This window comes from Giraffa tippelskirchi, chromosome X (genome assembly GCF_054371585.1).
Source record: "Giraffa tippelskirchi isolate mGirTip1 chromosome X, T2T-mGirTip1v1.2.pri, whole genome shotgun sequence".
Classification (NCBI taxonomy): domain Eukaryota; kingdom Metazoa; phylum Chordata; class Mammalia; order Artiodactyla; family Giraffidae; genus Giraffa; species Giraffa tippelskirchi.
Genome location: NC_137289.1, coordinates 101,771,685 through 101,793,941, shown reverse-complemented (window position 1 = coordinate 101,793,941; position 22,257 = coordinate 101,771,685). Strand labels below are relative to the sequence as shown.

General features: G+C 38.0%; 1 protein-coding gene across 2 annotated transcripts in view; it reads right to left on the bottom strand.

The window, feature by feature from the left end:
- RRAGB (Ras related GTP binding B) overlaps nt 1-19,455 on the bottom strand; it is a 35,100-nt gene extending 15,645 nt beyond the window's left edge. The window contains exons 1-5 of one of the 2 annotated variants that reach the window (XM_081565515.1): nt 18,825-19,455; nt 17,966-17,999; nt 13,480-13,579; nt 8,825-8,908; nt 6,645-6,711 (exon numbers count right to left, since the gene is read on the bottom strand). In XM_081565515.1, coding sequence (XP_081421641.1) covers nt 6,645-6,711; nt 8,825-8,908; nt 13,480-13,579; nt 17,966-17,999; nt 18,825-18,916 — 377 coding nt within the window. In that variant the 5' untranslated portion in view covers nt 18,917-19,455. The remainder of the gene's footprint in view (nt 1-6,644; nt 6,712-8,824; nt 8,909-13,479; nt 13,580-17,965; nt 18,000-18,824) is intronic. The other variant, XM_081565516.1, reaches the window with a different exon arrangement.
- Nucleotides 19,456-22,257: the final 2,802 nt, after the last annotated feature.

Genomic DNA, 22,257 nt, shown 5'->3' with positions numbered 1-22,257 from the left:
AGCTCAGGTAAGAGAAAGCAAAAACTTATGCTACAGTAACACCTATGGAAAAAGAAAAGACCTCTAATTTCTAACTGGTTCCATATCACATGCTCTGTCAGAAGAAGCATCACGAAGAACCACAGTAACACTGCACCACAAAAAGAAAATGACAATTCTCCAGAAATCAAACATAAAGTCAAAGAATAATGTGATCTAACTGATAGAGAATTTAAAATAGCTATCATGCAGAAACTCAACAAGCTAAAAAAACTCAGAAAGGCACTTCAATGAGCTTAGGAATAAAACTAATGAACAGAAATGCTTTTCCAAAAAGATTGAAACTTTAAGAAAGAACTAAACAAATTCTGGAGCTGAAAACTCATAATAAATGAGATGAAGAATGCATTAAAAAGCACTGGAAATGAAGCAGACCATATAAAAGAGAGAATTAGCAAGTATGAAGACAGAAATCTAAGATACAAAACAATGAGGAAATTCTTTAAGAGCTATCTGAAGGGCAACATTAGGATAGTAGACTTCCCAGAGGGAGAAGGGAGCAGAGTTTACAAAAGCTGAGGGAGTTTATCAACACTAGAGCTGCCTTACGAGAGATGTTGAACAGAGTTCTTATACCAGAAACAAAAAGACAAAAGTACACAAAACTTGGCATAAATAAAGTGATAAGTGGGTTTCCTCAATGGCTCAGTGGTAAAGAATCCACTTGCAATGCAGAAGATGTGGGTTTGATCTGTGGGTCAGGAAGATCCCTTGAAAAAGGAAATGGCAACCCACTCCAGGATTTTTGCCTAAAAAATCTCATGGACAGAGGAGCCTGGAGGGCTACAGTCCAAAAGGTTATAAAGAGTTGGACAAGGCTCAGCATGAGCATGAGAAGGAGACAGAATCAGAAAATTGCAACTGTCAGAACAGGTTTTTAAATGTTTTATTACAGCATAAAGGTTAAAAGGGGAGAAAATGCAAAAAAAATACAGCTACTTTAATTTGGTAACAAACTCACAATATAAAAAGGGGAAGTTTGAGACAATAAAAACACAAAAGAGGTATTTCAGATTAAAAAAAAACACACACAAAAGAGGAAGAGGAAAACCATGTAGATAAGTGAAGATAAGATGCTATTAGCAGAAAAAAGGACTATTTATCTATGTGATATTTGATATACACTTCATGGTAACTGCAAGACATAAATCTAGAATGAAGACACAAAACATACAAAAAGAGGAAACTGAGGAAAATGTCATAGAAAACTACCAACCAAAAATGGCAGACAGAAACACAAGGAAAATAAACAATAAAAATATAGAGCAAGTAGAAAACAAAAGATAAAATGGCAGTACTAAGTCCTCATCCATCAATAATCACCCAAAATGTTAAGTGAACTGAATTTATATGAAAAGACATAGAGCAGCTGGACGGGTTATAAAAGAAGACCCATATTAAAAAATCAGAAACAAAAGATACCATAAAAATACAAAGGATGAGAAAAACAAAAGATACCACAGAAATACAAAGGATTGTAAGAGAATATTCCAACAAATTGGACAACCTAGAAAAAATGGACAAAATCTTAGAATCATACAACCTCCTAAGACTGAACCATGAAGAAATAGACAAGTTGAATAGGCTGACTACTAGTACAGAAGTTGAAACAGTAATCAAAAAACTACCAAAAAACAAAAGTCCAGGACCAGATGGCTTCAGATGAATTCCACCAAATATTCAAGGAAGATTTAATAACTACCCTTCTCAAACTACTCTAATAAATTGAAGAGAAGAGAACACTTCCTAACTCATTTTACGAAGCCAGTATCACCCTAATACCAAATCAGACAAAGCCAACACACACAAAAGGAAAAAAAAAAGACAGTATCTCTGATGCACATAGATGCAAAAATCGTCAACAAAATAATAGCAAACCAAATACAATACATTAAAAGGATCATGCACCATGACCAGTGGGATTGACTCTAGGGATACACGGATGTTTCAACACCTGTAAAACAATCCATTTGATATGCTACATTAATAAAATGAAGTATAAAAATCATATGATTACCTCAGTAACTGCAGAGAAAGCATTTGACAAAATTCAACACATTTATGATAAAAATAAAGTAGGTATAAAAGGAATGTACCTCAACATAAGAAAGGCTGTATATGATAAACCCACAGCTAACATCATACTCATTGGTGAAAAATTGAAAGCTTTTCTCTAAAATCTGGAACAAGACAAGAATGCCCACCATAACCATTTTTATTCAACATAGTATCGGAAATCCTAGCCAGAGCAATTAGGCAAGAAAAGGAAATAAAAGATATCCAAATTGGAAAGGAAGAAGTAAAACTGATTTGTAGATGACATGATTTTGTATAAAATCCTAAAGTCTCCACCAAAAAAATAATAATAAAAATAATAAACAAATACAGTAAAGTTGAAGGATACAAAATCAATATACAAAAACCTGTTGTGTTTCTATACACTAATAATGAGATAGAGAGATTAAGTAAACAATCCCATTTGTAACTATGACAAAAAGAATAAAATATCTAGAAATAAATTTAACCAAGGAGGTAAAAGAACTGTATGTTGAAATCTATAAATTGCTGATAAAAAAGAACTGAAGAAACAAATAAATGGAAAGAAATTGTGTGCTCTTGGATTAAAAGAATATTGTTAAAATGTCTCTATATTGCAAAGCAATATATAAAATGAATATAATCCCTATTAAAATTCCAACAACATTTTTATAGAAATAGAAGAAATAATCCTAAAATTTGTATGGAATTACAAAAGACCCAAATAGTAAATGTAATTCTGAGTAAAAGAACAAAGCTGGAGATATAACACTCCCTGATTTCAAAATACTACAAAGTCACAGTAATCAAAACTGCATGGTATTAGCAGAAAAATAGATACAGATCAAGGGCCAGAACTGAGAGTCTAGAAATCTATGCATATACAGAAATTAATTTATGGCAAAGAAGCAAAGAATATGCAATGGACAAAGTATAGTCTCTTCAACAAATGGTGTTGAAAAAAATGAAGAGCAACATGCAAAAAAAAAAGAAAAGAAACTAGACCAATCTCACACGATACAGAAATGAAATAAAACTAGATTAATCTCATACCATACAGAAAAATTAACTGAAAATGGTTTAAAGACTTCAACACAGTATTTGAAACCATAAAACTCCTAGAAGAAAACTTAGGCAGTATGGTATTTGACATCAGTCTTAGCAATATCTTTCTAGATATGTCTCCTTAGGCAAGGGAAACAGAAATAAAAATAAACAAATGAAACTACAACAAACTAAAAAGCTTCTCCACAGCAAAAGAAACCCAACAGAATAAACAGACAACCTACTGAATGGGAAAAGACATTCAAATCATGTATCTGATAAGGTGCTAATATCCAAAATATATAAAGAATTCATATAAACTCATCATCATCACCACCAACAACAAACAATCTGATTAAAAAATGGGCAGAGCAGTGAATAGACATTTTTCCAAAGGTATGCAAATGGTTAACGGGAGCATGAAAAGATGTTCAATGTCACTGATTACTAGGGAAATGTAAATGTTAATCACAATAATCATCTAAAGCTGTTACATTGGCTATTAACAAAAAGGCAGGAATAACAAGTGGATAAATAACAAGTAGAAAAAGGGGAACATTTATAAGCTCATTGTGAGAATGTAAATTGGTGCAGCCAGTATGGAAGAAATATGTTGTTGCTGTTGTTCAGCTGCCAAGTTGTGTCAGACTCTTTGTGACTCCATGGACTGTAGCACAAGAAGCTCCTCTGTCCTCCACTATCTCCTGGAGTTTGCTCAAATTCATGTCTATTGAGTTGGTGATGCTATCTAACCATCTTTCCCAGTATCAGGGTCTTTTCAGTGAATTGACTTTTCATATCACGTGGCCAAAGTATTGGAGCTTCAGCTTCAGCATTAGTCTCTTCAATGAATATTCGGGTTGATTTCCTTTAGGAATGATTGGCTTGATCTCCTTGCTTTCCAAGGGGCTCTCAAGATCTTTCTTTTATACTTCTTTGTATGCTTGCCACCTCTTCTTCATCTCTTCTCCTTCTGTTAGGTCTTTACTGTTTCTGTCCTTTACTGTGGATTCTCACAATAAAGGAAGAAATATGGAGAGTCCTCAAAAAATCAAGACTACAACTACCAGCTATCCCACTTCTGGATATTTATTCAAAGAATATGAAAACACTAACTTGAAAAGATACATGCACCCCTATGTTCACTGTGGCATTATTTTTAATAGATAAGATATGGAAACCACCTAAGTGTCAATCAACAGATGAATGGATAAAAAAGATGTCATATCTATATACAATGGCCTACTATTCGCCCATAAAAAAGATGAAAACTTGACATATGCAACAACATGGATGGATCTTGAGGATATTATTTTAAGGGAAATAAGTCAGATGGACAAATACCATATGATCTTACTCATCATATAAAAAACAAATAATAAATAAATTTACAGATCAAACTAAAAAAAACATAGATATAGAAAACAGAGTAGTGGTTATTGGAAGGAAAGGGGCAGGGGGTGGGTGGAAAGGATAAAGGGGGTAAACTGTATGGATAGAAACTATATTTTGGGTTGTGAGCATGCTGTAGGGTATATAGAAGCAGAAATACAATGTTGTACACATGATATACATATGATGGTAAAAACCAATGTTACCTCAACAAAAATTAAATCTTAAAAAAAACAAAAATGAAACAACTATATAAATAAAGAAGCAAAGAAAAAAGATATGTACTATGAAGGTTTTTGTCATAGCCACCAAATACTGTGTATGTTAATCTAGTATGGTGTTACTTTCAATGCTTTTCTTACTATGTCATACACAGAAGGTGATCAATAGGTATTTGCTGCATGAATGCTGAATAGATTTCTAGAAAACAAGAATAATCATTGAATTGGGGTGAGGGATTCTGGTAAATTTAACTTTCTAAATTTCTGGAAGCTATTCTGAAAATCTATGTTTTTTCTTTCCTAAAGGAAAGAATCTAGCATGAAACCTGGCATATGGCATGCTCTCAATAAATTGCAGTTCCTTTACAAAAAATCATGAACATAGCTTCTAGTCCTACACTCTGCTATCAAGCTGCTATGTGACCTTGGGAGATTCATGATCTCATTGGACCTTAGCTGCCTTATCTGTAAAAATGACAATAACATGTTAGTAACTAAAAGCAAAGGACTTGGACTAATCTCTTGATATAGATTACAGAATTGAAAGCAATGATACTGAATAAGGATTTACATGGAGAAAGCTACTAATGCGGAGAAGGAAATGTCAACCCACTCCAGTACTCTTGCCTGGAAAATCCCATGGATGGAGGAGCCTGGTAGGCTGCAGTCCATGGGGTCGCTAAAGGTCGGACATGACTGAGTGACTTCCCTTTCACTTTTCACTTTCATGCATTGGAGAAGGAAATGGCAACCCACTCCAGTGTTCTTGCCTGGAGAATCCCAGGGACGGGGGAGCCTGGTGGGCTACTGTCTATGGGGTCGCACAGAGTCAGACATGACTGAAGCGACTCAGCAGCAGCAGCAGCAGCAATTAGTGTGTTAAGTGATCCACCTGTTAGCAATAATGAAGTCATTTTCTGATTTGTTATTCTTTCACCAAATACTCATTGAGCACCTATTCCCTAGTTGGCTCTATACTAGGAGCTAGGAGACACTGAGCTAATTATAACATTTCTCTACTTTGTGAGGCACTTTGAAATGTGTGTGTGTATGCATATATATATATATATGCATATAATTATATATATATATATATATAATTTCAATCATCAAATCTCTATGGGTTGGTACCATCATTATTCCTATTATACAGATGAAAAAACTGTAGTTCAGAGTGTTTAAATTATCCATCCAAGATAACACAGCTAACAGAGCTGAGATACGAACCCCAGTCTAATTCCACAGCCTAAGGGCTCTTAATCATTGTGGACTATATATTGCTACTGTAGTACAGAGATGCAAGAACAGAAAGCACACCATATGGAAGGGAGCTCCGTATGCACAGTGAATGTGTATTTGTGATGGGATATTCTGGAAGTGTGTTGGACATGAGAGGAAAAACTGTCTCCTATTTCTCCAATAGTGGGAAACTCAGCTGGAGAACTGAGGTCCAAATAACCGCTTAGATTGCCTGGAGATAATTATTAAAATACCAAAGAATGAGGTGGTATGGTATGATAGCTAAGAGCTCAGCATTGGTGTTAGGCCACTTGAGACAGAAACCTAATTTCTTCATCTGAAAAAGAGAAGGATGATTGATCCCATACCATAGATACTTAGATATAGCCTGTGTGAGTACTGCTTAAACATGTCAAATATAGAGGGCATTTTCACAATAATAGAAAAGTCAGATATCTTCATTCAAGCAAGTGCCAATTCTGAAGTAATTTTTATCTAATGTATCTATTACAATGATAGTTACTCTAGTATATTCACTGTGTCCATGGGGTTGCAAAGAGTCACACACAACTTAGTGACTAAACAGCAGCAATAGCATTCTCTGTGCTGATTATACTAGATGCCATGATTATTGTCATTGACCTCATGAAGAATTAAGCAGATGGTACTTACCCACCACAGTCCCACAGGTTCAATACCAGGTTTCCCAGAAATCGAACATGAGAATGTTCTACATCAACTGGAAAACAAATATGACAAATCTAGTAATTGTAGCATGCAAGATGAAATTCAAAATAAAGCACTAACCCACGGAATTTAGAAGGACCAAAGTGGAGTGAAATGCTCAAAGCTACAACAAGGTGATTGTCAGCTTAGCAGTGTGGTTTAGTGGCAAGGTGGGCACCTAAACTATCCTGAGCTACAGAAATGGCTTTCATGTAAGTCATTATATTTTTAGTCGTTTTAGTGCTTAGAGCAGAAACAATCTTCAATTATAATATTGTTAAAATTTCAACATGTAAGACAGAGACATATATCACTTAATAGCTCTTTTCTGACCTATCAATACACTCCACAAAAAGTTTAAAATTAAAAAGGACAACAAAAACCAAATACAAACGAACATAAAACAACCAAACTCACTCCCTCTACTGATTTTCTTATTTTGATTAATGACCCTATCATTTTCCCATTTTGAGGGGGTCATTTTTGACTCCTCTGTCCACATTCAATTCATTGCTATTCCCAATTCCATTCTTTGTTTCACTATCTGCTACTAATGTTAGGGAAGGCTCTTACCTTCTCAAGCCTATACAGCTACAGTAGCTCCATAATTACCTCCCACCAGGAAGCCTTGGGGGCTTCCCCGATGGTTCAAACAGTAAAGAATCTGCCTGCACTGCAGATAACACAGGAGATGAGGGTTCGATCCCTGGGTCAGGAAGATTCCCTGGAGGAGGAATGGCAACCCACTCCATTCTTGCCTAGAAAATCCCAAGGACAGAGGAGCCTGGTGGGCTACAGTCCATAGGGTCGCAAAGAGCTGGACACAACTGAGCATGCACACGCTCAGCCTCAGGAAGTCTTACTCACTTTACTTCATCCTATAGACTACTGCCAGGTTCATCTTCTTAACACTACTTTGAACATGTCACTCCCCATTATAAAAACTTTCAATGGCTCCTCCATGCCTACAGAGGGGCATGCAAGGTCCTTCAGAATTTGGCTTCCAATCTACCTTTATGCTCCCCAATGAATCACATTAATAAAGCCTTTTGCTCCAGTCCAATTTTATTCACAGTTTATTCACAGTCCTCCCAAATCCCTCTACCTCCCCAGCCTCCAACACACCTTATATCAGGGGTCGCAAACTTGCTAATAGGAGCCAGGCCAGTAAATGTACAAGTGTGATCATGTATGGAGGGTAAACATCCACCCAAGGGGACAATGGAATGGGCAGCAATCACTTAGCTCTAGCTCATTTGCCATGCAGGAACATGGGCTCAGGATTTCCAGACCTTTAAATTTTTCAACAGTAGCAGGAAATCCAGAGTTTTTATGGAAACTTTTACATATTGATAACTAATTCAAATTTTTGTAAAACACTGCACAGGCCAAACAAAACACATCTACAGGCCTTATCCAGCATACAAGCTGCCGTTTGCGACCTCTGCCTTCCATGACCCTCCCCACCCTATACTTTGTCTATTCTGTCCATCTGCCTAGAAAATCTTCCCCACCTTTCTTCCAAAGTTAGATTCATCTTCTAAGACCCAGCTTAAACCCCACTTCCTCTAAAAATCCTATGTAGCCACCCCCACTTACCATCATTGCTCCCTCTGAATTCATTTAAACATTTATTAAGCATCTACTCTCTGCCAGGCACTAAAAATCACAAGGAATAATAATGAAAGTTCTTTTCCTGGAAATTTCTTGAAGTCTAGCAATTATCATCTTTATAATTTCTGTAACAGTTAATCAATACACAGTGGTGTTTCTTCTCTGACTATCTTGAAGCTGTTGCTTAAACTGACTGCTACCTAACTTTGTGGAATTTTATCTTCTCATAAACTAGATCATAAGCAGCAAAGCATCACTTAAAAAATACGGGCATTAGAGTCAAACAGCTCTTAGCTCAAATACCCATTATACCTCTCTGTGTGACCTTGGGTAAGTCACTTAACCTCTGAGTATGTTTCCTCTTCTATTAAGAAAAAAGGTGGGAGGCATACTATTGACCTCACAGGATTAAAGGGATTATCACACATCAAGTGCCTGGCATGTAGTAGTTGCTCAAACTATTTCCCTTTTCCCCCTTTTTCCCCCTCCTTGGAAAAGGAATCATATCTTACATGTCTTTGTATTTCCAACAGAGTCTACGAGAGAGTAGGTGCTCAAACTGCTATTAATTTGAAGACTATGTAAACGGTCTAGTACTAAAAAAAAATGGAAAGAAGTGCTACTGAGAAAGGGAAAGACAATAACAAAAGAAGTGACAGGATTCAGTGACTTTAGATATGGAGCACATGGGATAAAAATCTGATTTCTACTCCCATATCATAAAAATTGTTCTCATCAAGTGACCAATGGCCCCATTACCAAATCCAGTGGACTTTTTAGTCCTTGTCTTACTTTCTGCACATGGCACTGTTGACTATTCTCTTCTCAAAAAAATTCTCTTCTCTTGGCCTCTGATAGGAGACCTATAACTGCTCCAGCAGGTCCTCTTTCACAAGTTCCTGTTCTTCTTTCTGTCCCTTAAATGTTGGAGTTCTTCAGGATTCCATCTTTGTCCACCTACTCTACTCTCTATGTATTCTTCCCCCCTCCCAGGCAAGCTAATCAATTCATATTATTTTAACATTTGGATGCTGATAATCCATAATTATTTATCTATAATACAGATTTCTTTCTTCCCTTTCTGAATCCTATATTGGACATCTTCATTTGCATATACTGCAAGTATCCCAAACTCAATATACCCAAATATAACATCATCTCCCCATTCTTCCCACAAAATCTATTCCTCTTTTAGTCTTCCCTAATTCAGTGATTTTAACCAGGTGACTAAGCCAAAACCTTCGGAGAAGGCAATGGCACCCCACTCCAGTACGCTTGCCTGGAAAATCCCATGGACCGAGGGGCCTGGTGGGCTGCAGTCCATGGGGTCACTAAGAGTCGGACATGACTAAGAGACTTCACTTTCACTTTTCACTTTCATGCATTGGAGAAGGAAATGGCAACCCTCTCTAATGTTCTTGCCTGGAGAATCCCAGGGATAGGGGAGCCTGGTGGGCTGCCGTCTATGGGGTTGCACAGAGTCAGACATGACTGAAGCGACTTAGCAGCAGCAGCAAGCCAAAACCTTAAGTTTCATCCTGAGTTCACTCTTTCCTGCTTCATTCCCCCAAAACATACCAGCAAGTCCTGATGACTTTACTTCTTAAATATATCCCAAATCCATTTGCTTCTCAACATATCCACTACTACCCTAACCCAAGTTAAGCCCCCATCATCTCTTACCTGTCTACTAAAAATAGTTCCCTAATTTGTCAATCTGTTTCTTCCCTTGCCTCTCTCCAATCTATCCTCCATATTACAGGATCTCTCCACAATGCAGATTTTATTTAATCCTTCTTTAAAAAGAAAAATAATAACATGTCTCTATGCATGACTGTATACACTCAGAAAAAATAAGGCCAGAAGGATAACCTCGAATTATTAGTGGTGGTTGTCCATAGGAAGTAGGCCTGAGAATGAGGGACTTTTCACAAGTATTACTTTTGTAATTAAAGCTGAAAATTAAAAATAATGGAATCTGATCATATTACTTTTCTGTTAGAAACTCTCTAAGGGTTTCCCTCCAACTTCAGTTTAAACTACCTGACTTGGCATACCGGGCACTTTATGATCTAACCCCCACTTTCTGCTTCTCTCTTCAGTCTCAGTTCTCCTACAGGGCCCTCTGGCTCTCCTAGTCTTCCTGTCTTGCTATTATAAAAGCAACTGGAAAGAACCAAGAACAGAGCTTTGAGAAATCACATACACTTATGGGGCAGAAAGAAGAAATTCTTTTTTTTAAAGGGAGGGATGATTAAAGATAAAGGAATCAAACCAGGGTAATAAAGCATTAAATAAAAGCCAAGAGACCAGAGAATTTTGAGAAGGTAGGAAATCTTGGAGCTGTCAACAGTGTTTAAGACTAAAATACTTCATAAGCACAATTTTTATTGACAAGTTTACTATTCCAACAAACATTTTAACAGCCCCCTAATAAATAAATACCACCATTCTGTATCCTTACTTCAAATTCCAAAACATAGTACACTCTAAAATGAAACTGGGCTTTTTTCAGCAATGACAAACTAGAAAAACACTAAAACATTCAAGGTGATATAATATTTTGGAATATGTACTCTTTCACTACTTTTAAAGAAAAGCAGCAATTGAACAAAAATGAATAGTAAGCAAAAATCAATATACTATACATATTTTTATTTAGTCTATAAGTGTAGCAGTAGAACTCAGACCTTTCTTCCAGAAATGACAAGCTAGTTAATGATACACTAAAGCATTAAGGTCAACATAATATTTTGAAGTATACTTTTACCAACTTTAAGAAATACAGTAATTATTAACAAAGTATTATCAATAAAGGTCCCACTTGAGATAGCCCCAGGAGCCCCGTCCCATCCACAGGAAGCTCCAGAAAAACATTTGTTAAATAAATGGCCTGTTTAAATGTACAGGGTTCATATAATTTGCAACATTCTGTTCATAACTTTTTAATGAAACTGCTAGCTTATTTCAAAACTATTTTAAGTAGCTTGACTAGCTCTGAAATTTGGGTGATAAGACTATTCACCAGACTCAGAGTAGTCATTCAATTCTGATTAGCTAAAAACAAAAATATTAATTGGACTAGAAAACAACTTCAATGAAAGGTGCAGAACTTAAAACACAAAGAGAAGTCTGCCAGAAATTGCAGCTGTAGCATAATGAATAAAGCAGGAGCACAGACTGACATTCTAGCTCTAACATTCATGAGTTGAGTGAGGTTAACTTCAAGGTCATATTTTCTTCATCTATTACACTGAAGTTCATATGAGAACTGAAGTAAATAGAACAGCATATAATTAAACATTACCTTCGTCTGTTCTACTGAATCCATTTGATTAAGGTCCAAGTATTAAACTTGGAAGAACAGAAAAAAATTAAAATATAGCCAATCAAAACAGGGAGGAGTCTGAACAGGTACTTTCTAGAATGAAGTCTCTTGAGGCATAATAGACCATAGGACCCCGTCCTGACCAAACTTTATGATAAATGACTTAGATGAAAACTAGATGAGATGCTTATCAAATGTAAAAATTGCACAAAGCTAGGAAGGATAGTTAACATATCAGGTGAGCAAATAAGTAGCTAAAATGAAAATAGGATCCAACTCCTTTTCTATGGATAAGGAAACTGAGGCCCAGTGAGATAGTAACTTGTTCTAGATTTCCAAGTTAACCTTTCATGGGCTAAAACAATCAAAACTGAGTAATTCAATAAACACTTATTCATCTGTTCAAAATGTTAACTGCACAAGAATCAGAAGGAGGATTTGTATTTTAATAAAAATATATGTGAAAAGGATTTTTTTTTTAGTATGACCCAGTATAATGAAAGCCACTCCATAGAAGGAGAGTAGGGGCTAGACTGTGCTAACAGCAGTGTGACGCCCAGGACAAGAGATGTACTAGTCATACTCTCCTGTGAGTAGAACACGTCTTCATTTAAATCTGAGCTCTAGAAAAAAATAGACATATTCAAACAAGTCCTGAAAAATGCTTCAAAATGTCAAATGAGAGAGAGATGGAGGAACCAGAGATTTTTAACTTAAGGAAGATAAGATTTGGGAGGAAAGGGATGGCTAGGATAGATCGAGACATTAACCATACTAAAATATTTGCAGAGGCACAAGAGAATAGAAAGGGTACCAACTACCAGAAATAAAGGGAAATAGATCTGGGGCTTTAACTAAGAAATAACTTTCTAATCATTAAAGCTTGCCCAATTATGAGAGTCTATACTACACTCTAAGCACTTTAAGAACAGAAAAGAGGTTTCTTTCTCCTTTGTATCCTAGCATATGGAACATAGGGGTGTTTTAAAAATGTTTGTTCTTGAAACCAGAATGAGATACCTTTTGAAGTAGTAGGTAGCTTGTCTCTAAAAGTGTTCAAGATGCTAGCAACCCAAATCAGGAAAAATTGAAAGCCAGGTAGGACAATGGTTTTGCTACCTAGAGGCCAAGGACCAAGGAAGAATCCAAAAATGCTTGGATGCTACAAAATGAAATGGCATTATAGCCTAAAGACAGAAAGGGTCTCCCAGGAGCGCAGATCCACTGGGCAGCCATGGCAGCCCAGCTAGCTTGTACTAAGAAATCCGATTTAAGATTCAAACCATAAAGGGCAACGAAACATTTCTCAAGTCAAAGCTTGAATTCCAACAAGAACATCTATGTATATCCAGGAAGAGAAATAGCAGAGTACAGATCCAGATAAATCTTCCTCTGACAGCATCCCAACCCCGGCAATTTACCTTTTAATAAGACTAGGACTAACTACTGCTTTAAAAATCATAGATTTTAATGCTATGCTTGTTAATACCTATAAATTAATTTCTCTTTACATAACAACAGTTAAAAACAAATACCCTCCCCCACATAAAAAATGAACAAACAAAAGGACCCCTATGCTTGTTGAGAAAGAACAGGATAAAAACGAAATTGGACAAGGATATCCCATTTGGTAAGCAACCTAGAAAGGAAAGAACCTCTCCAAGAGAGCCAGCATTAGTAACCAGAATTAGGTCACATCCTTCTGAGAAGGAATGAAAAAAAAAAAAGGAAAAGTGCTCAAAAACAAATCTGTCAGTCTCTGCATCACTAAGTTACTGCAACCAAGTGTGTTATGCAGATTAAGATCACATGACTTTACAATAAGATAAAACATCTTACTTGTTGCACCAAGGCGACGTGTGTCTCTTGCAATATAATTTGCAAAGATAATAGACCTCATGCTGGTCTTACCCGAACCACTTTTACCCATCAACAGCACCTAAAGACAAAATGGGAAAAAAGAAAAGAAAGAAGTCAGCAATCAAGGGCAAATCAAATCTAAAGGGATCTATTTATCTCTTGAACTTGATGTTTCACTGAAGTGACAGTACACACAACCTAAAGTGGATACTTGTAACTGACTATTTCCCTGACCAATGTGAACACAGAGGTACCTAGAATTCCAGAGACCAGTCACTTACCTGTCATAAGTCACAATTTCTCTTGGTGATAGAATCACAGTGAATTTACCATGTTATTAATATATACTATCATACATTCAGTACTACGTTAGTGAAATAAAGGAAACTCCAATAATCTGATGAAAGGAATCAACTTAACAGGAAACTCTCATAATCTAATATTTCATACACTGCACCATCTGTCAGGGTATTTCACTATAAATGAAATTTCTCCCTCTACTCAGGGTCAAACTTACCACTTCTGCCATTAATTTCATCCATTTTACTCACCTTCATGATTTTGTTCCATTATTTATTCTTTTGCACTGTGCGTGTGCTCAGTCGCTCAGTTGTGTCCGACTATTTGTAACCCCATGAAGTGCAGCCTGCGAGAATCCTCTGCTATGGGATTTTCCAGGCAAGAATACTGGAGTGGGTTGCCATTTCCCTCTCCAGGGTATCTTCCCAACCTAGGGATCAAACCCACATCTCCTACATTGGCAGGTGGATTTACCACTGAGACACCTGGGAAGCTCTAGTTACTCTTTTATTTCTTTTCATAAGTGTCCCATTGCTTACAGGATCAAGTCCTTAAACTACATATAAGACCCTCCTTGATCTGGCTTATCTACTCCTCTGCCCTCGTCTTCTGACCCTCCTAGCCTGAAACTTGTAGAGTCCAGCCACAATGAACTGAACTGCTTGTAGTTTCTTTGAATGTGTCAGGTCTCCAGGGAGCCCAGTTCTGTGTCATTTTTATGCTGAACTCTCTGCTATTAACTTTGCACTCCCTTTTCTTTCTTCAGCTAAGCTCCACTTATCCGTCAAGACTTGGTTCAGCAATCATCTCAAGAATTTCTCTGATTCCGGAAAACACAGACAAAACACTCTCTGACATAAAGCATAGCAGGATCCTCTATGACCCACCTCCCAGAGTAATGCAAATAAAAGCAAAAATAAACAAATGGGACCTAATTAAACTTAAAAGCTTCTGCACAATGAAGGAAACTATAAGCAAGGTGAAAATACAGCCTTCAGAATGGGAGAAAATAATAGCAAATGAAGCAACTGACAAATAATTAATCTCAAAAATATACAAGCAGCTCCTGCAGCTCAATTCCAGAAAAATAAGCGACCCAATCAAAAAGTGGGCCAAAGAACTAAACAGACATTTCTCCAAAGACATACAGATGGCTAACAAACACATGAAAAGATGCTCAACATCACTCATTATCAGAGAAATGCAAATCAAAACCACAGTGAGGTACCATCTCAGGCCCGTCAGAATGGCTGCTATCAAAAAGTCTGCAAACAGTAAATGCTGGAGAGGGTGCGGAGCAAAAGGAACCCTCTTACACTGTTGGTGGGAATGCAAACTAGTACAGCCACTATGGAGAACAGTGTGGAGATTCCTTAAAAAACTGGAAATAGAACTGCCATACGACCCAGCAATCCCACTGCTGGGCATACACACCGAGGAAACCAGAATTGAAAGAGACAAGTGTACCCCAATGTTCATCGCAGCACTGTTTACAATAGCCAGGACATGGAAGCAGCCTAGATGTCCGTCAGCAGACGAATGGATAAGAAAGCTGTGGTACATATACACAATGGAATATTACTCAGCTATTAAAAAGAATGCATTTGAATCAGTTCTGAGGTGGATGAAACTGGAGCCTACTATACAGAGCGAAGTAAGTCAGAAAGAAAAACACCAATACAGTATATTAATGCATATAATATGGAATTTAGAAAGATGGTAACAATGACCCTATATGCAAGACAGCAAAAGAGACACAAATGTAAAGAACAGACTTTTGGAGTCTGTGGGAGAAGGCAAGGGTGGGATGATTTAAGAGAATAGCATTGAAACGTATATTTTCATATGTGAAACAGATCGCCAGTCCAGGTTCAATGCATGAGACAGGGTGCTCAGGGCTGGGGCAATGGGATGACCCTGAGGGATGGAATAGGGAGGGAGGTGGGAGGGGGGTTCAGGATGGGGAACACATGTACACCCATGGCTGATTCATATGACTGTATGGCAAAAAACACCACAATATTGTAAAGTAATTAGCCTCCAATTAAAATAAATAAATAAATAAAAATAATTTCTCTGATTCCAATACCTTAGGCTGGCTTAGGTATATTTCATCTCTTTTCTCCCATGACACTCTTATGACACTGCAAAGACCATAATGCATTGCAGTTATTCAATTTTTGTTTTGGTGTGTCTCTCACCAGACTGAGCTCCTGAATGGCAGGGAGAATACCCTTTCAGTCTTCAGTGCCTAACATATAACAGTCACTTGAAATATGTTCATCAAAAGAATGAGCAAGCTATGAAAACAAAGATATAAAACAAGCAAATTTTTAGCAATGAGAATTGTCCAGTGGAAATGGTGAAGGTAAACACCTTCTAGGCAGTGACAGCATTTAACAAAGACACTGGCGCTAAGAGAGAAACTAGGTGATGTAACTTTTAAGTCTTTTCTCACTTAAAATTTATGAACTATAGTTCCAATTGCTTTGATTTTCAAATGAGGGGGTAGACATTTTATCTTCAATTCTAAGATATTTTATAAAAATTTATAATTACAAATATTGAGACTATTAAAAAAAAGTATACTACACTCAAGTTCAACTTAATCTAACTATTTAGCTATATAACTTTATCTTACTAAGGAAATGTTACTGAGGATATTGTTTAAAGTTGTTAGAAAAAAAAAGTTTTAGTTTTACTCTTAAATCATTTACAAATTTCTGGTATTTTTAGGCATCCTTGTTGATAGCAACTTTAGACAGGCTCATCAAGAACATTTTCTCTGCAAACTGAAGTTATATAACCGAATTATTAGATAAAGGGTAAATATAGTGTATTTCTTTTTTTGTTAATTGAATATTGATACACAGTATTTATCCTTGGGTTGGGCAGATCCCCTGGAGGAGAGCACAGCAACCCACTCCAGTATTCTTTCCTGGAGAATACCATGGAGAGAGGAGCCTGGCCGGCTGCAGTCCATAGAGTCTCACAGAGTTGGACATGACTGAAGCGACTTAGCATGCATAAAAACAATCTTTACGACAAAATAATTAGTTACAACAGTTTCAGGTGTACAGAACTGTGATTCAATTTTTGCCGATTATATTCCACTATAGGTTATTACAAGATAGAGTATAATTCCCCATGCTATACAGTCAATATTTGTTGCTTATCTATTTTGTATATAGTAGTTTGTATCTGTTACTCTCATACCCCTAAATTGTCCCTCTCTCCTTTGTAACCAGTAGTTTGCATTCTGTGTCTGTCTCTATTTTGGGTACAGATTCATCTGTATTAGTTTTTAGATTCCATATAGAAGTGACATCATATAGCATTTGTCTTTGTTTTATTTGACTGAGCATAATATCCTCTAGGTCCATCCATATTGCTGCAAATGGCAATATTTCATTCTTTTTTTTTATGGTCTTTGGTTTTTAATGTAAGAAATCTTATTTTAATAGCTTAAAGAAGACTTATCAAGGTTAACTGTATTAAGTACTAATTTAAGTGCTCTATCTGCATTTGCTCATTTAAGCCTAATAACAATCTTATGAGATAGGTAACATTATTATCACCATTTTATAAATGAGGAAGCTGAAAGCCTAAAAGGGTCAGAAATTTGCTCCAGAGCTGTGCCCTTATCGATTCTTCCTAAATCCCAAGGTGGGGAACATTACCATAAGAGCACAATTCCATTTGGAGAACTCACATGAAACCTTATAGCGGTAACATCTGAGCTCGGTTCAACATAAACGTGCAGGCAGAGACATGTGTAGTGCGTGTGCATAGCTTGCCCAAAATGCAAATTAATCTATAAACTTGGAGAAAAACAGATTCTGCATGCCTATGATAGGGTTTAAAGGCGTGGCAGATGATTTAGTCAGGAATATAATTTTAAAGGTCATTCTATAAGATGAATCTTTTGGATTGTATTCAGTGGGCTTTGGGAAGTTACAAAAAGTTCTTTAGTATGTTAATGGGAGATTTTTATGTTAGAAAAAATTAAATCTGATAGCAAAGACAGGGACAAGAGTCAGGGAGAACATGTAGGAGGTTCCTACAACACTCAAGAAAAGATGGCAAATGTGACCACAAATATATTTCCTAAACAGTAATTTCTTACCTTTACTTTCATGTTTTTGATGTACCTAACACATCTTACCTTTTTCTTCATGGCTGTATTTGGTAGCACCCACCTGCAGATATAAACCAAAAGACAGAGTTTCCATGATCCAGCTGCCTTAGAAATTGGAATGAAAGAATTTTTTTTAAAAATGCAGAGGTGCAAAAGAGCATATTTAGCACAACAGCTAAGTACAGCTGTGTGGCAGACCTTAGTTAAGTAGAGGCCATCAATTTCCTAAATTATAAAACTGTGTTTATTCTTCCTTTTCCCCTAATTACCTGCTGAGGAGATAGCTCCTAGGAAGATGTATTTAGAAATATAAATGAGTTAAAATTCAACATTCAGTTTTTTATCACCTTAAAAATTTATCAAAGCAACATTTACAAATGTTTTAATAAATCAAACAATATTGTCATATTTGAATATCTTTTTTCAAAGTCAGCATATTTTTATAAATATTTATTCCTTCAGCTGTCCTTCCAAGCCATATTTCACTAATCACAGGCACAAAGTATGTAAATTCTCAAATTCAAGTACAAATTGGCACAGAAAGCATTCTCAAGCCACTGATCTCTGCCCATGAAAAACCAGCTCTCTTCTCAGTATTCTTATTCTCAACATGATGACGTCAAATCTTCTTTATAGACAATTCAAAACAATCCAGATTGCCTCCTTAGAACAATCCTCACTCCCTGGAGTGATATCACACCTGTCCCAACAACCAGGCCTCTTGATAGCTTATCCAATCACCAAAATCAACCTTACTGGCAAATCGAAGCAATTTATCATAGGTGGGGTGTTCTAATTCACAATAGTTAGAACTAACTCCATTCAGTTAGAACGTCTACGCCCCCCCACCCCCGCTTCCAGTTTTCAGTTAATACCCTTCACCTACCCAAGCGATCCTTCCGGTTCCCCTATGGGAGGATCCATTCTCGGCCCCAGATTCTCTTTCTCCATCTTTTTCTCAGAGTCAGATTCTTCCATCGTGCAACAAGTCTTTTCCAGTCTCTTCTAAATCCGCAGTACTCTCTCTTTATTTTTTCCTTGTTCACCCCCTCAGCCGCCCGTTCTCGTCGCTTGCGGTCCTTAGGCCTGCTCTATTCTCGCCTCCGCCTTTGTCCACTGGGGGTCTGCTTTCCGCACGGTTACCTTTACCGACTGGAACTTGGCCTCAAGGCACCGCCGAGCTGGCCAGCCCAAAGGCTAAGTGATTCGGTGATGCAAAGGAAGAGATGGAGGATGAGAAGGAAAGAGGGATAGCGGGAGGTTCGTCTCAAGTTTGGGCCTCCGGACCCAAGGTCTTGAAACGCAAAGGGGACTTGACTCGCAAAGAGGTGGGGATGAGGAAGGCAGAGGTGGCAGAAAGAGCAGACCCGTGCCGTAGGCACCAAGCGATGAATGCCTCAGTAGGCTCCTTGTTCCCGAGCCTAACGGCTCCGGAGAGTCCGCTGGAGGCAGCGGCACTACGACTTAATAGCCCGCCCTTCAGGAGCGCAGGTACATCACCGCAGCCACCCTACTGCAGGCCAGGGTCACGTGGGCACCTGCCTTAAACCCGGAGCTTGTCACGTGACTGCCGCTTCCCTGGGAGCCAGTGGGCTGAGACGAATACCATAGAGACTGCGCGGAAAAAGACAGAGTGCCGCCTGTTGCCATCACGTGGCCCGGGCTCTTACAAAGCCCAAGCTCCGTAGAGCGCTGCCAGCCGGAAGGGGCTTTCCTTTTGGGTCACCTGGCCCCACCTCCCGTGGAGAATTAAAGGAGCCAGTTGTAATTTTAGTGTCTCAAAGCTAGCGCTTTTTTTTTTTTTAACTGTAGCGTCACCCTGGAGAAGGCAATGGCACCCCACTCCAGTACTCTTGCCTAGAAAATCCCGTGGACGGAGGAGCCTGGTAGGCTACAGTCCATGGGGTCGCTAGGAGTCGGACACGACTGAGCGACTTCACTTTCACTTTTCCCTTTCATGCACTGGAGAAGGAAATGGCAACCCACTCCAGTGTTCTTGCCTGGAGAATCCCGGGGACGGCGGAGCCTGGTGGGCTGCCGTCTATGGGGTCGCACAGAGTCGGACACGACTGAAGTGACTTAGCAGCAGCATCACCCTTGACGTTTTTCAGTGATGAGAGCCAAACATTTTTTTCTGCTTGTTTTTTACGTAGTTTTCGTGTTTTTATTACTGATATTAACCCGTATTTGTGACTGAGCTTGGAACTAATGAGTTAATACATCCAACGTGCTTAACAACTGTGTCTTCCACATAGTGCTCAAAAAAAGTAATTATTGCTGGGATCAGGGGTTCATCAGGAAATTTAGGACTTACACATAGCTCTCTGAAAGTAAGGGAATTATATAGGGGCATATATGTGTGTGTGTGTGTGTGTGTGTATGTATATATATATATATATATATATACATACACACATACATGCATATATATATGCATATGTATATAGAAATGGGCTTACGTCCCAGGTGGCTCTAGTGGTAAAGAAGATATGTCTTATGTCTCCTTCCCGTTCAGGAGACATAAGAGACTGGAGTTCGATTCCTGGGTCAGGAAGGTTCCCCTGGAGAAGGACATGGCAGCCCACTCCAGTATTCTTCCCTGGAGAATCCCATGGACAGAGGAGCCTGGCGGGCTACAATCCATGGGCTGACCGACTAAAGACATATAGATATAGATACATGTATTATATCTATAAAGTAATATATATTATATATCTATATATTTATATATGTGTGTATACATAAATATATATAAACCACATGTATATATTCCTCAGAAAGAAAGGAAAGAAGGACTGGAGGGAGAGTAGGACGGACAGAACAAAGGGAAGGAAAACTGGACAGAAACAAGATACTGTTTTGCCCCCAGAGGTCGCCATTTAACCTTCTATATGATCCTGTCTTACAACAAATGACTTGACTCAAGAAAAATTCATTCCATTCTGACCATGGTTCTTTAGCTCTGTCATTCTTTAGCTCTTTAGCTCAGTTGCTCAGTCATGTTCAATTCTTTGGGACACCCCCACCCCTCCATGGACCACAGCACCCAGGCTTCCCTGTCCTTCACTGTCTCCCGAAGTTTGCTCAAACTCATGTCCATTCAGTTGGTGATGCCACCCTACCATCTCATACTCTGTTGCCCCCTTTCCTCTTGCCCTCAATCTTTCTCAGAATCAATTCTTTGGCGCTCAATCTTCTCTATGGTCCAACTCTCACATCCATACATGACAACTGGAAATATCATAGCTTTGACTACAGAGACCTTAGTCAGCAAAGTGATGTTTCTACTTTTTAATATTCTGTCTGGGATTGTTATAGCTTTTCTTTCAAGGAGCAAGCATCTTTTAATTTCAGGGCTGCAGTCGCCATCTGCAGTGATTTTGGAAGACGAAGAAAATAACGTCTGTCACTGTTTCCACTGTTTCCCCATCTATTTGCCACGAAGTGATGGGACCAGATGCCATGATCTTAGTTTTCTGAATCTTGAGTTTTAAGCCAGTTTTTTTCACTATCCTCTTTCACTTTCATCAAGAGACTCTTTAGGTTCCTCTTTAATTTTTGCCATTAGAGTGGTGTCATCTGCATATCTGAAGTTATTGATATTTCTCCTGACAAACTTATGACAGCTTGAACTTCATCTAGCTGGGCATTTTGAATGATAGTCACTGCATATAAGTTAAATAAGCAGGGAGACAATATACAGCATTGACATATTCCTTTCCCAATTTTGAACCAGTCTGTTGTTTCATGTAAGGTTCTAACTGTTGCTTCTTTTCCTGCATACAGGTTTCTCAGGAGACAGGTAAGGTGGTCTGGTAGTCCCATCTCTTGAAGAATTTTCCACAGATTGTTGTGATCCACACTGTCAAAGGTGTTAGTGTAGCTGATGAAGCAGAAGTAGATGTTCTTCTGGAATTCCTTTGCTTTTTCTGTGATCCAGCAAATGCTGGCAATTTGATCTCTGGTTCCTCTACTTTTTCTAAAACCATCTTGAACATCTGGAAGTTCTCAGTCCATGCACTGTTCAAGCCTAGCTTGAAGGATTTTGAGCATTACTTTGCTAGTGTGTGGGATGAGTGAAGTTGGCTGGTAGCTTGAACATTCTTTGGCATTGCCCTTCTTTGGGATTGGAATGAAAACTGACCTTTTCCGGTCCTGTGGCCACTGCTGATTTTTCCAAATTTGCTGGCATATTGAGTGCAGCACTTTAACAACAACATCCTTTAGGATTTGAAATAGCTCAGCTGGAATTTCATCACCTCCACTAGCTTTGTTTGCAGTAATGCTTCCTAAGACTCACTTGACTTCACACTCCAGGA